This window comes from Pan troglodytes, chromosome 14, assembly GCF_028858775.2.
Source record: "Pan troglodytes isolate AG18354 chromosome 14, NHGRI_mPanTro3-v2.0_pri, whole genome shotgun sequence".
NCBI lineage: Eukaryota > Metazoa > Chordata > Mammalia > Primates > Hominidae > Pan > Pan troglodytes.
In genome coordinates this window covers 116,726,318-116,739,176 of record NC_072412.2, presented here as the reverse complement: position 1 = coordinate 116,739,176, position 12,859 = coordinate 116,726,318, and the positions used below count along the sequence as shown (strand labels likewise).

Sequence of the window (12,859 nt, the reverse complement as noted above, 5' to 3'; positions counted from 1 at the left end):
TTTAGTGAGCTTCGTGTCTTCCAAGAAAGTTATCCGTTTCATCTAAGTTGTAGAAATTGTTGGCATAACAATGTTTTCATATCCACTTATTATCTTTCGATATCTGTAAGATCTGTGGTGATTCCTTACATTGGCAATTTCTGTCTTTTCCCCGTTTTTCCTAATCACGCCACAAACAGGTTTATCAATGTTATTGATTCTTCTCAAATAACCACCTTTCAGTTTTGTTTGTTCTCGCTAGTAATTTTCTAATCTCCATTCTGTTCTTTATTATTCTCTTTCTCCTACTACTTAATTTGAGTTTAATTTGCCCTTATTTTTCTAGTTTCTTAAGGTGGAAGCTCCATTACAGGCAACAAAAGATTTGACTATATGCAGGGTGAGTGGTGTCTCACTCCCAGAATTTCATTTGAGCAATTCATAAACAGTGTGCTTATGACTCCAGGTTATTTGTTTGAAGAGCCAACCCTAGATAGCTGACATTGCAATTACTCAGATTCAATCTAGGGAAATGAGCTTGGTCAGAAGTGCCATAAATGAACTTTTATTTTTCTCCATTTGTCATCAATTGATAAAGCCTGAAAGACATTCCATTCTAGTCTCTTATCATGGAAAATTATGGCTTCTAGGGCACTTTCTGGAAGTTTAACCTTTGTCACAAGTCACAAGAATTTGGCCATATTCTATTTTGTTAAAGGCTTTTTTTTTTTTTTTGAGACAGACTCTCGCTCAGCTGCCCAGGCTGGAGTGCAGTGGCACGATCTCGGCTCACTGCAACCACTGTCTCCCGGATTCAGGTGATTCTCCCGTCTCAGCCTCCCAAGTAGCTGGGATTACAGGCACCCGCCATCATGCCCAGCTAATTTTTGTATTTTAGAAGAGACAGGGTTTTACCATGTTGGCCAGGCTGGTCTTGAGCTCCTGACCTCAGATGATCCGCCTACCTCGGCCTCCCAAAGTGCTAGGATTATAGGCGTGAGCCACCGTGCCCAGCCTTAAAGCCTATTTTCAAAAGAAACAAAAATCCTTAACAAATAGGGACGACTATAAGCAGAAAATGTGTTTCCACCAGAAGACATCTGTCACCAGCACCAGTGCTTTATGAGACCAGTGAGACAAACCCAGGTCTTAAGGCACTTTCCTAAGCACCACAGAGGAAGCCTCAATGACATTGCTCAAGGTAAACAGAGGCCTGGACCGATTCCACATGGGCAGGTGAGGCTCTCCCTCTTCCTGAGGAGCCAAACAGACACAATCAGAACCAGGAATATCCTCTGAATCTCCCAATTTCCTATCAAAATCACTGTAGCATTCTTCCTTAAAGTGAATGACAAAGCCACAATCTTTTGGCATGTGTTCAGAAGCAAAAGGCTTTTCCAGAAAATCTGTATTCCTAACAAAAGACATCTGAAAAATCTGCTAACTACAAATGGGTACTTAAAAGTCCCTTATGAACTTAAGCTACTTTAAGGACAGGACATTGGTGAAAAAGTATTCTGGCGTAGGAAATTAGTAGTGAGACACTCAGAATTGACGGAGAAAAGCCATCACTGGCCATAATATTTACAAATAATCAAAACCAGGCCACTTTAAAGGCGTTGCTAATAGATCACACTGTCAGAACAAGGCTTCATGGCGAGAGAACACGCAAATCCAAACACACTTGGAGCTGTGGATGCCCATTTTAGACAAAAGCAATTTAATATAAACTGGACGAGGCTTACGTTTCTTTTATATACACTTTTTGGGATTCTGAATTATATATAGCTTCTATAGAGAAAAGATAGGATGATCACCAGCCCCTTAAAAAAAAAAGCTGCCCCAAGTGTAATAATAAAGTTATGCACAAAATACCAAGCAACAAGAAAAAAAAGAACATTTCAAATAACCAGCTTTCAGTTTTGTTTTCTCTAGTAATTTTAAAGTACTCAGAAGAAGAGATATGAAACCCAGGGCGTAGGACATGGATATTCATTCATATATTCTCACTCTGACTCTTTTTCTCATAATGGAAAGATTCCAGGTCCAAAGCAGTACAGTAAAATTATTTCAGCCTCACTTCTCTTGAAAAAAAATCCCTCCAAAACAGCCAGGAGAACAAGAAACACAAGCATCATCTTCAACAAAACTAGAAGACACCTGGTCGGGCGCACTGGCTCACGCCTGTAATCCCAGCACTTTGGGAGGCCGAGGCAGGCAGATCACGTGAGGTTAGGAGTTTGAGACCAGCCTGGCCAACATGGTGAAACCCTGTCTCTACTAAAAATACAAAAATTAGCCGGGCATGGTGGCGCACACCTGTAGCCTCAGCTACTCAAGAGGCGGGGGCAAGAGAATCACTTGAACCCGGGAGGCGGCCGTTGGAGTGAGCCGAGATCGTGCCATTGGACTCCAGCTTGGGTGACAGAGTGAGATTCTGTCTAAAAAACAAAACAAAACAAAAAAACTAGAAGACACCTATCCCCAGGCCACCATTATGAAGGCAGGGAGCAGATGGAGGATGGGTGGGGCTTCAGCAGAGACTAGAAGGTCCCATCCCAGTAGCCAGTGGCAAGTGCACCCTCCCAGGTGGTAGACAAGCCACCTGTCTGAGAGTCAGATGCAGGCCTAGGGGCCCCAGCCCCATCACAGCTGGCCACCCCTCTTGCCATCCTTGCAGGGGTCCGAGGCTTATTCTCTGGGGAAAAGTGAACCAAAGAGGCCAGAACATGGAGAGGGCCAGCATGGACAGGAGCCAAGGTGAGGATGGACACTGCTCTGAGAGGCAGCAGATGGAGGAGTCTCTGGAGAGACTCACGGCTGCTGGAGAAGAGACCAACAGGTCCAGACTTCTGGGCATCGCCAGGCTGCCCCACGGCGAGACCTCCATGTCCCTGGGCCCCAGCAGTCACACAGGACTTCCTGGTCATTTTGAGGGCCTCACACTTGAAAGATCACATGATGTTTCAGTAAATCTCCAACATGGAAAAAAAAAATTGCACAAGAGGACTCAGAGGAAACAGAGACAGTGAATGCAGGGAAGGAAGCACCCTTCAAGGAAACTGTAATGAATGTTCACAGGAAGAGAGGAATCGTCCCAGAAACAGGAAGAGACTGACTGAAAGGGAAGAAACAGAGAGAAACCAGATAACGAGAAAAAAGAACTTTTAGAAATTAAAAAAAAAATAGCCAAAGTAGGTCAAAATAAAAAATGTTAGTAGAAAAGTTGGGAGATAAAGTCAAGGAAATGTCTTTCAAAAGGAGAAGAAACATACAAGTGGAAAGGTCAGCAAATGAGAGACTCAACCCAGCAGGCCTGGCAGCCGCAGGGGCAGGGGGCGGGGCCGGGGGGGGGGCGCAGCCCACCAGCCAACGACGGCCAGTTACCAGCCGCTCTGGAGCTCCGTTTCCTAATCTGAAAATGGGGGCGATCCTGTCACCACCTCCCTTATAGGGTGGTGAGGAGGGTTAAATCCATTATTATGGGCAAAGTCCTTAGAACAGTGCCTGGCATACAGTATGCACTCAATAGATATTATCTCTGATTAGTCTTAATAAGATTTCTAAAAAATGAGAATAGAGAAAATACTAGAGAGGAAATTATCAAGGAAATAAAGGATATAGAGGGTATTTTAAACAAAGGTACAAGCACTCTTGTGATTGGGATGGACTGTATTTACATATATCGGCATGTCCCCTAGTTAAGAATGGCACGGGCATGTGTGTGTGTGTGTGATTTGTTATCTATGGCCATGGTAAACCTCAGTGGCTGGCTTGAGTCAGCCTGGTCCGGGCCTGCTGGTGCAGCTGTGCCTGCTCTGGGCAGAGCAGGCAGCTTGCTGACCCTGGCTGGGCTCTCTTCAATGTTTGAGGTTGGCTGGCTGTGGATAGGTCCAGGATGGCCTAGCAGGGACAACTGAGTTCTCCTCCATGTGATCATACCCCACCAGCACCCAAGCCCTGGGGTCTCCTCGGAGGTAGACACAGGGCCTGAGAGAGTGCAGAAAAGTGCAAGCCTTTCCAAGGCCTGGGCTAGGAACTAACACTGGCCACTTCTGCCACAGTCCATTGGCCAAAACAAGTCACAGCTCACATTCAAGAAGTGAGGAAGCAGACTCGTACTTCTTGATGGAGGCGCTACAAGGTCACTTTGCCAGGGGCATGGGAGGGTTGGAGAATTGGGGCCACTTCTATCGTCTACCCCAACCCTTCTCCACTCTGCTTTGTGTCCTGGGAGGCTGACCTCTATACACAGTATCCCAGGGCCGCCTCCCAGCACAGGCCTTGGAGCCATTCGCTTAGACTACAGTGTGAACGGTTCTCCCAAGACCGGGCAGTACACAGCTTACACAACCACATGCAGGTGCCCTCAGTGAAGCCATCTGCAAAAGGAGGCGTCTGGGCTGGATGACTCTACATTCCTTCATCCTGAGAACTCACAAATACTTTATACCCAAGATCCTAGCATTTCTCTTCTGACCTGCCTGAAGAGGTGGTATGGCTGGCATCCATGCGTGCGCTTCCATGCGTGTGATGTGGGTCACTAGCACGCACACAATAGGAACCTGGTAAAAGGGATGATTAAATGAATTCACATACATGTGTTTGAAATACACTGTGCACACACTCCATTTCAGTTCCCCTCACCGCCTCGCCTTGAGACCCCAGCAGACATGACACCATCCTGCAAAAACAGGGTTGAGAACTGCCAGCCTGGTGCATCAAACCTTAAAAATTCAAAGCTAAAGTTAGAAATATAAAAACATCAAGAGATTAATTCTCCTACCCTAACTTGACAGAACTGATAAAGGAGGGAGAAGTCAGAAGCTGTACCCGGGAAGCAGTCGGCCCAGGGGCGGCCCCAAAGCCCTCTCTCTGCAGACACCAGGTGGGGCAGGCTGGCCCTCACTTCCCATCTCTGACTCCCGGCCCTGCTGATGAATGAAACTTTATATAAGCGAAACCTGAGTCCACCCGCTCAGCCCTCCTGCTCCCCAACCAGCAGCTGTGTGCACTCAGCAGCTGCGCCCAGATCTGGCGCTGACCAGAGGGCCCTGGAAGCCACGTTCAGCGGGCCCACCAACCCAGACAATGGTGGTCTGTCCAGAGTGGGATGCAGAGGCTGCCAGCCCCCGAAAGTTGCAAGAGTCTGCCCTGCTGTGAGAATTAACCCGTGTTCCTGGATTTGGATGGCTCTGAGGTTCAAATCTTGGCTTACAGTCTTCTGGACACGATGGGGAAGGTTTTCAGTGTCAATCAACAAAACAGTAACTACTGCGTACTGAGGAATGACTTTGTGCCCAGCACATCTACTCATTTACCCTGGTAATGACCTCACTGCCCCCACCAGTGGATATCATTCATCTCATTTTTAGGAGGAAGAAACTAGGACTCCGAGAGGTTAGACAGGTGCCGGAAGTCACAGAGCAAATGGCTGCGGGAACAAAGCCAGGTGTGCCTGACTCTGAAGCACACAGAGGACCGGGTCTCCCAGTGTCTCCAGGCAGGGACCCGCGGGTTCGGGGGATGCCAGTCCTCCCAGCTCCCAGCGATGCACGTGGTAGAGTTGCGTGCCCAAAGGGATGATGTGCCTCTGCCACCTCCCTCGTGCAGTGAGAGACGCGTGGGCGTCAAGCCCACACAAGACTCCAATCCAAACGGCTAAAATCCACCCTACACAAGAACAAACGGCTCTGCCCCCACTCACCTCACAGCCCCCATCGCCTCCACTTTTTACATTTTAGAGTGATCAGTGGCCTCTAAAGGGAGAGAGATGTTCGTGTGTACATAGTACTTGAATTTTAAAAGTGTGTGTGGCGTAGATGCACACAGTTTGAAATCTTGGACTAAGTGGAAATCTGGTAAGCCCTACAGAGTAGGGAAGCCCAGGAACTACAGTGAGTTATTGGATGGTACAGGAACACTGAACGCACATTCTGCGGCCGGGGAGAAAGGCCCAGACAGACTTCTGCAGGAGCTTCTGCAGTTTCCCCCAGGGCAGTTTCCCCCAGGCCCTACCCTGGGTGCCTTTGGGGTCTGTCCACTGAAGGGCAGAGCTGCTTCCAGATGTCCCGAGAAGTGAGACACCTGCAGTGGCTCCAGGCACTCCTGAGGGCTCCCACTCTGCCCCTGTGGCCGGTGACCTGAGCCACCCCCTCCAGTCCTCACTTTTGTCCTGCCTGGGTGCTCAGTTACACTGCTGCCTCCATCTCGTTTCCTGATCTGGTTTGTAAATTTCTGAAGGCAGTGGTTGCCAATCTTCCCCTAAGTTCAGTATAGGTGGCAGAATCAGTCTTGTTTTCCATGGGAAAGCTCACAGTCTTCAGCTGGAATCTTCCGCCTCCGAGTGCAGCCAGATGACCTGGGGCAAAGCTAACTGCCAGACCTCAGGGTCCTCATCTGCAGTATGGGTATTGCGAGGGACAGCGCCTGCAAACGAGAGGAGCATGCTGCCTGCCATGCTGGGCAGACATCTTATTCTCTTTTAAGAAGACGTATAGAAAGGCAGGCAGTGCCTAAAGAAAGGAGGCGAGCAGGCAGATTCTGGAGTGACTTCTATTAATAGAATGAGGGCCGGGTCCTGAGATGGCATCCTTTGGACTGGGCTTGGAGAGTTCACAGAGCAGCTGCCCCTGAGAAAATGGAATGCCACATGTGCCAGCACTCCTTCCCCCACTCCCTCAACCCCAGTCAGACGTGTCTGTGTGTGCGTGTGTGCATGTCTATGTACACGCATGTGTCTGTGTGTGCGTGTGTGCATGTGTATTTACATGCATGTGTTTACGTATGTGCATGTTTGTGCAGGCATGCATGCGTGTGTGCATAAGTTCGTGTGTGCACATGCATGTGCAAGTGTGCATGTATGCGTGTGTGTATGCTTGTGTGTGTGCACTCCTGTGTCTGTGTGATGCCAACATAAACACTAGTTTCTAGTCTGGTTCTCAGGAAATCTCTTCAGGCGCTCCTGATTTAAATTGAATTTCAGTTTGTTTGCTTTCTTTTTAGTGAGCCAGCAAATGCAGTTCCAGCTACCTTCTTCCCTAGGCCTGAAACCCAAACAAGAATCACACTGGTTCAGGGTTGAGACAGGACTATAAAGTCACATGCTTCAAAAGGAAATGTTTATTATTGCAAAATTCACTATTCTGAAACCATATTCAGAGTAGTTTAGTTAGAAGCAACTTGATATAACCAATCATTCAGTTTGCAGGGTTTAAAGAAGTCTCCTTAAAAACACAGTCTGGAGAGACCATATTATAACTTTTCTCTATAAGTGACTTAGCCAATCAACAAGTCTTTATGACGGCTACAGGTCACGGGCCTGAGTGAGAACCTTACCCTACCACCACATGTGATCACTCACCACATTCTTTTTAGGGCCAAAGGACCTAAGAAAAGGCACATTTCTAGCAGGTGAGCACTTCTGCTTCTCCCCACCCCAGCCCCTAACCAACCCCAGAATCCTGAGACTGAGCAGAAATTGAGTCTCCAGTTTACCTAGAAAAAAGTATTTCCTTTTTTCCTATGCAACAGCAGATTTGCTGATTTTCTGCAAGCCTGTGGAAAATCACCTAGGGCTGCCAGGTTACAGTTTGGGAAATGCAAACCATATTCTTACCCACACGTCAGCAAAGTCTTGGGTCTGACCTGCTCAAATGCTGGTCTTTTTAGCTCCTTGATTCTTTTGCTCCTTCTCATCCGTACCTGACATTACGACTCTTGACTTCCTTCTGCCTCATGCTGTTCTTGTCTTTCGAGTTACATTTTCTGTACTGGAACCCCCAAGACTCTATTATTTAGGTTTTGTAATCTCCCCTAGCACCTGGCATTGTGCAATCAGATCAATAGCTAATAAACTGATCTGGTTCAAATGTAGAAACAACCTATCATGAGCTGAACTGTGCTCCTCCAGCATTCGTATTTTGAAGTCCTAACCCCCAGTATCTCAGGATGGGGCCTTATTCAGAAATGAAGTCAATGCAGATGTAATCGGTTAAGATGAGGCCATACCGGGGTAGGGTGCCCCTAATGCAATTCCACTGATGTCCTGCTGAAAAGGAGGAATTTGGACACAGAGAAGAAACCACAGCACGGACGTCATGTGAAGATTGGACTTGTGTTGCCACAAGCCAGGAACTACCAGAAGCCTGAGAGTGGCCTGGGACAGACCCCTCCTTGGAGCCTTCTGAGGGCACCAGGCCCTGCAGGTACCTTGATCCCAGACTTTGGGCCTCCAGAGCTGAGAGACAAATGCCTCCACATCCAGCACTAAGACCCGAGGCAGCGTCTGATTTTCAATTACGTTCCACAAACACCTAGCCAGGGTCTCTCGGGAGCACATCACATGGATTACACAGGAAGGTTCTCTGTGTTCTGTTCTCCTGGGACACACAGAGAAAGAACCAAGTTCCTTGAGTTTTTTATAGTGAGTTAAGAGACTTCATTTGTTGCATTCACAAGTGAAATTAAAAGAGCATTTCATGATTTCCATGATTTTAATGTGTTGTATTAGTCTTATAGAAATTTTCCATCCTCTACAATTCATGTATCTTGATTTCACCTCCTTTGACTAAATACCCTAGGGATGTTTAAAGTGAATTTGTGAGAAAAGGGCTTCCAGGGCTCCCTAGACGTCATGACCTCAGAGAGCGTCTGCTCACGGGAGGAGTGTGGGAAGCCGAAGACGTCGGCAGCCCAGCCAAACATCCTGACCCCTCCTGGAGAAAACCAAAGTGCAGGATCTCCAGATACAGAGAAGGGGAAAACTTTTTAATCCCATTTTCCTCTCCCCTACAGCAGAAAACATCTGTCCAGTATAATGAAAAGTGTCTCTTTTCTGAACTGTTCATGTAAAGTTTATAATTCCATCTTCTCACTAACCTTCCACCTTAAAAGCAAAGCGGGAACCTGGGTGGAAAGTTTCCTTCAAATGAGCAGAAGAATCTGACACTCCGTGAACATCCTCTCTGCTCCCTCCACCCTCTTCCTAACTCTGAAACAGAACAAATGAGCGTAATGGAAGAAACACATTAGGGCATGGTTTCTTAATAAAAGACATATGGGAAGCCCGAGGCACCCAGCCATGTTTCTTAGCTCTGCCCTCATCCCCAGCCTCATGGCCCATGCCAGGTTGTGCGCCTGCAGAGGCGAAGGCTGCAGGCCACTTGCCCTCCGCTCACTGGCTGTCAGGGCACTCCTGCAGCAGAGGTCAAGTGAAGCCCCTGTCATGTCCACATGAACATTCAGTTAAGTTTCCAAATGCTTCTTTTTAAGGAAAAAACATCCTGACTCACATTCCCACATTTAAGTAAAAGTTATTCAGCATGTGTGCTTTGTGGCATAGATTATCTGGTAAGCATGAAAACACCAAAAACCCAGATAACTGGCTGGGCGTGGTGGCTCACGCCTGTAATCCCAGCACTTTGGGAGGCCGAGATGGGACAATCCCTTGAGGCCCAGAGTTCAAGACCAGCCTGGCCAACATAGCAACAACCCATCTCGAAGGAAGGAAGGAAGGAAGGAGAAAGAAAGAGAGAGAGAGACAGAGACAGAGAGAGAGAGAGAGAGAGAAAGAGAAAAAGAAAAGAAAGAGGGAAAGAAAGAAACCCAGATAACTCTGCCTAGCAAATGGAAAAAGCTCACAAAACTTCTGAAACACAGGGATCTCAGAGGCAGAAAATGGCTAATATTTTACTCCAAAAACCTACCTTTGAACTCCAGAGAACCAGTAACTGTGTCTACAATATGCCGCCTTGACATTAAACTTTCATTGTGACAGAGTCAGTTTAACACAAACCAACTGGAGCTCAGGGGGAATCAAAAACAGCTCTGACCTAAGGAATTTCCAGATGACTGTAGTTTTAGAATATGTTGAGTTGTTTCAACTTGGCTTCTGCAAGCTCAACATTTTATTCGTTCTTCTCTTTGTTGTTTTAGAGATGAAATGAACGCTACGGTTTTCTAGAAAATCTTTCTATAATTTAAAAGAAAATGATTATTGAAGTCGCCAATCAATATTAATACAGTTAATATGCCAAACAACATATTCTTTGATGGCGACTTGTTTTTATCAATACAGCATATGACACTTCTTAAAGCTTTGCTCTTAGAGACGGAACAGAATTTTATTTAAGCCTATTTTGGTGAACTTTGCATGCATTTCAACACTTTTCAACATCTGTCTTTCATTACCAGAGGTACCAGTCTCCAAACAGCAAAGTATTTTGAATGCCTTGAAAGTCAGCTCCTGCTCCTTAGTCCTCCTGTCTTAAATCATAATTTCACTGTGACATCAGGTTCATTTTTAAGGAACATTTTTATTTCATGGACAGGCAGGCAGCCATTCACTCTAATATGCAGATTCTGTTTTCATAAAGATGTTCCAAGTAAGAAAAATACCTAAAAGTGGAATGCAAGCCAAATTCATATTAAATAAAATGTTTTCTGACCTCATTTAAAATGTAGCAAGAGAACATGTACATGTGTATGAAAAAAATTAAACATTTTACTTTTTCAAGTCACTTACGTGGCATTTTATTTACAAGTTGTTGTCATCCTGTATGGGGGCCAATACACCCCACTTAAAAACTGAAATCCTTCTTCCTAATTATGGTACACTTCAATTTCTATATTTAACACCTTTTAAATAACTGTTGATCTTAACGCTATATATTGGCCACCCCCACCCCCACCCCGAAGAAACACCCTGGGAATAAGATTTTAGTATTTTGAGCTACAGGGAGACATCGTTTTTAGAAGCTCTCCTGCCTCCTCGGCCCTGCTGGCCGGCTTGTGGGCGATGAAAACAAACTTTAATCACTTCCAGAGATTCGGGTCAGGGTTCACACGCTCCAGCCTGGGAACCACCAGCCGGAAGGGAGAAGCAGTGCCTGCAGGACTAAAGGTTCTGTTCAGAACAAGGGAGGGACCTGAGAACGAAATCTAGAATTTTAAACAAGCCTTGAAGAGTGCCAGGACTTAGACCCTGTGTCTGCGGTCCTCTCGGCTCGGATAGGTGGGGAATTTTCTCGAGGGGAAAGTAGTAGATCATTTCACAGCGCAGCCCTCAGCTACAGATGCGTGCCTCTTTAAAAATACAGAGCAACCGGTCAATTAACCTGGGAGGCGAAACTCACGCAACGCCACCGGCAAGAACTGTCCACACAAAGCCAGCGGAGTGAGCCGCACGGCGTCGGAACGCGGTTTCCGATGCGGCTGCTGCCAGGGAGCGGGGCCGGCCCCCCACGCGGAGGGGCAACTTAGCGTTCGGGCGGCGCAGAAGCCCAGTCTCCTCGCTGCGGTGCACTCTCCTTCCCGGGGACCCCCGCCGCCCGCGCCGCCCCTCCCCCCGACCCCCCTCCCCGGCCCCCTCCCCCTGCCCCGCACACAATGGCGCCCCCCGAGCTCCCGCCACGGTCCTGGCGCCGGCCGCGCCGCCGCTCCGCGCACAAAGGAGGGCGCACGGGTTTCCCGAGCGCGGCCGGCCTCAGGTGCTCCGCGCGCATCCCGGGCCGCAGCGGGCCGGACCGGGGGGCGCGGGCGGGGGCGCGGGCCGGGACTTACTTTCTCGATGGTCCCGGGGAGCAGGCGCTCCAGCAGCCTGCAGAGGACCACCCCATCCTTCAGCGACGCCTGCAGAAAGCCCTCCGGGTCCGAGATGGTTTTTTTGGGCGACTCCAGCACCCCCAGAGTGATGAGCCACGTAACGGTCTGCTCGGCGGAATTCATCGCTGCGGCCCGGGAGGCAGGCGGGGAGGGGCGCGCGCCTTCACCTCGGAGCGGCGGCCCGGCCCGCGGCCCCCACCGCCCCCGCCGCCGCCGCCTCCTCGCCCATCGAGCGGCCGGCGCCGGCGATTGGCTCGGCGCGGCCCAGCAGGTCCAGCCCGGCCCGCTTCTCCGTGCGCCCCGGCCCGCTGTCAGGCGCCTTCTCAGGAGCGGCTCGGGAACCTGCGGGCGCCCGCCGCCGCCCCCCGGCCTCGGCCGCCGTCGCCCAATGACATCACCGCCAGGAGAAGAAAGACGCGGCCGTCCGCCCGGCCCGCGCCCGGCCCGCGCCGCCCCGCGCCCTGCGCAGCCTCCGCTCCAGGCCGTGCGCGGGGCGGCGGCGGCGGCTGGGAGCGGGCGGGGAAGGGAAAGGGGAAGGGGAGCGGGGAGCGGATGGGGAGGGAGCCGGGGGGACCCGGGGGTGGGGGCGGGCGCGCACCTGCGCTTACCTGCCCCGGGCCAGCCGTGCGCCCCGCGCCCCTGGCCGGGGCACTCGGAACCCTTTGTTTATGTTTTGAATTCGTGAGCGTTGAAATGATGAAGTACTTCCCAGAATGCTCTTTTTATTTTTGCCGGTTTTATTTCAAGGTGGCGGGGACAGGCTGAAAACGAGACGTTTGTTTCCCTTTGCTACCTTGCAAGCCGGTCATGACGGAACACAAATGATGGTTCCATCTGAAGCCATATGGGTCTGAATCGGGAGGAACCGACTCTCCGGAGCGCGGCGCCGACCTCACCGGCAGGGCAGGGGCCTGCGTGATTCTGCTCTAGACGGACGGTGACGCTTCAGACCCTGCCGGGGGAAGGTCAAGGAAACGGCGTGGCCTGAAGTGGGGCTGTGCAGAGGGCCGGGCCGGGCCGGGCGCCGGGCTGCGTCTCGGGGACGCCGAAGATCTGGGCTGTGAAAGCAGCAGGCCGAACCTGGAGAGCCCAGACGGCAAGTGTCGCGTCATGCGCGAGCTTCCTCGAACAACTGATGACACGCACACATTGACATGCGAGGAAGAAATGGAGCCTCTTCTTAAAAGGACACGGGTCTCCACTCACTCCATCCACTGTCCCTGGGCACTCCCCCAGTTTGCTCGCTGTGACCCGCGGGCAGTTTAACAAGCAAAGC

General features: G+C 49.7%; 1 protein-coding gene across 20 annotated transcripts in view; it reads right to left on the bottom strand.

The window, feature by feature from the left end:
* ARHGEF7 (Rho guanine nucleotide exchange factor 7) overlaps positions 1-12,625 on the bottom strand; it is a 191,588-nt gene extending 178,963 nt beyond the window's left edge. For 6 of the 20 annotated variants that reach the window (XM_054665567.2, XM_054665563.2, XM_054665564.2 and 3 more), the window contains exon 1: positions 11,542-11,791. In XM_054665567.2, the coding sequence (XP_054521542.1) occupies positions 11,542-11,706 (165 nt within the window). In that variant the 5' untranslated portion in view covers positions 11,707-11,791. Of the gene's footprint in view, positions 1-11,541 lie in introns of all 20 variants that reach the window. The other 14 variants (XM_054665565.2, XM_016925546.4, XM_016925551.4 and 11 more) reach the window with 6 other exon arrangements.
* Positions 12,626-12,859: the final 234 nt, after the last annotated feature.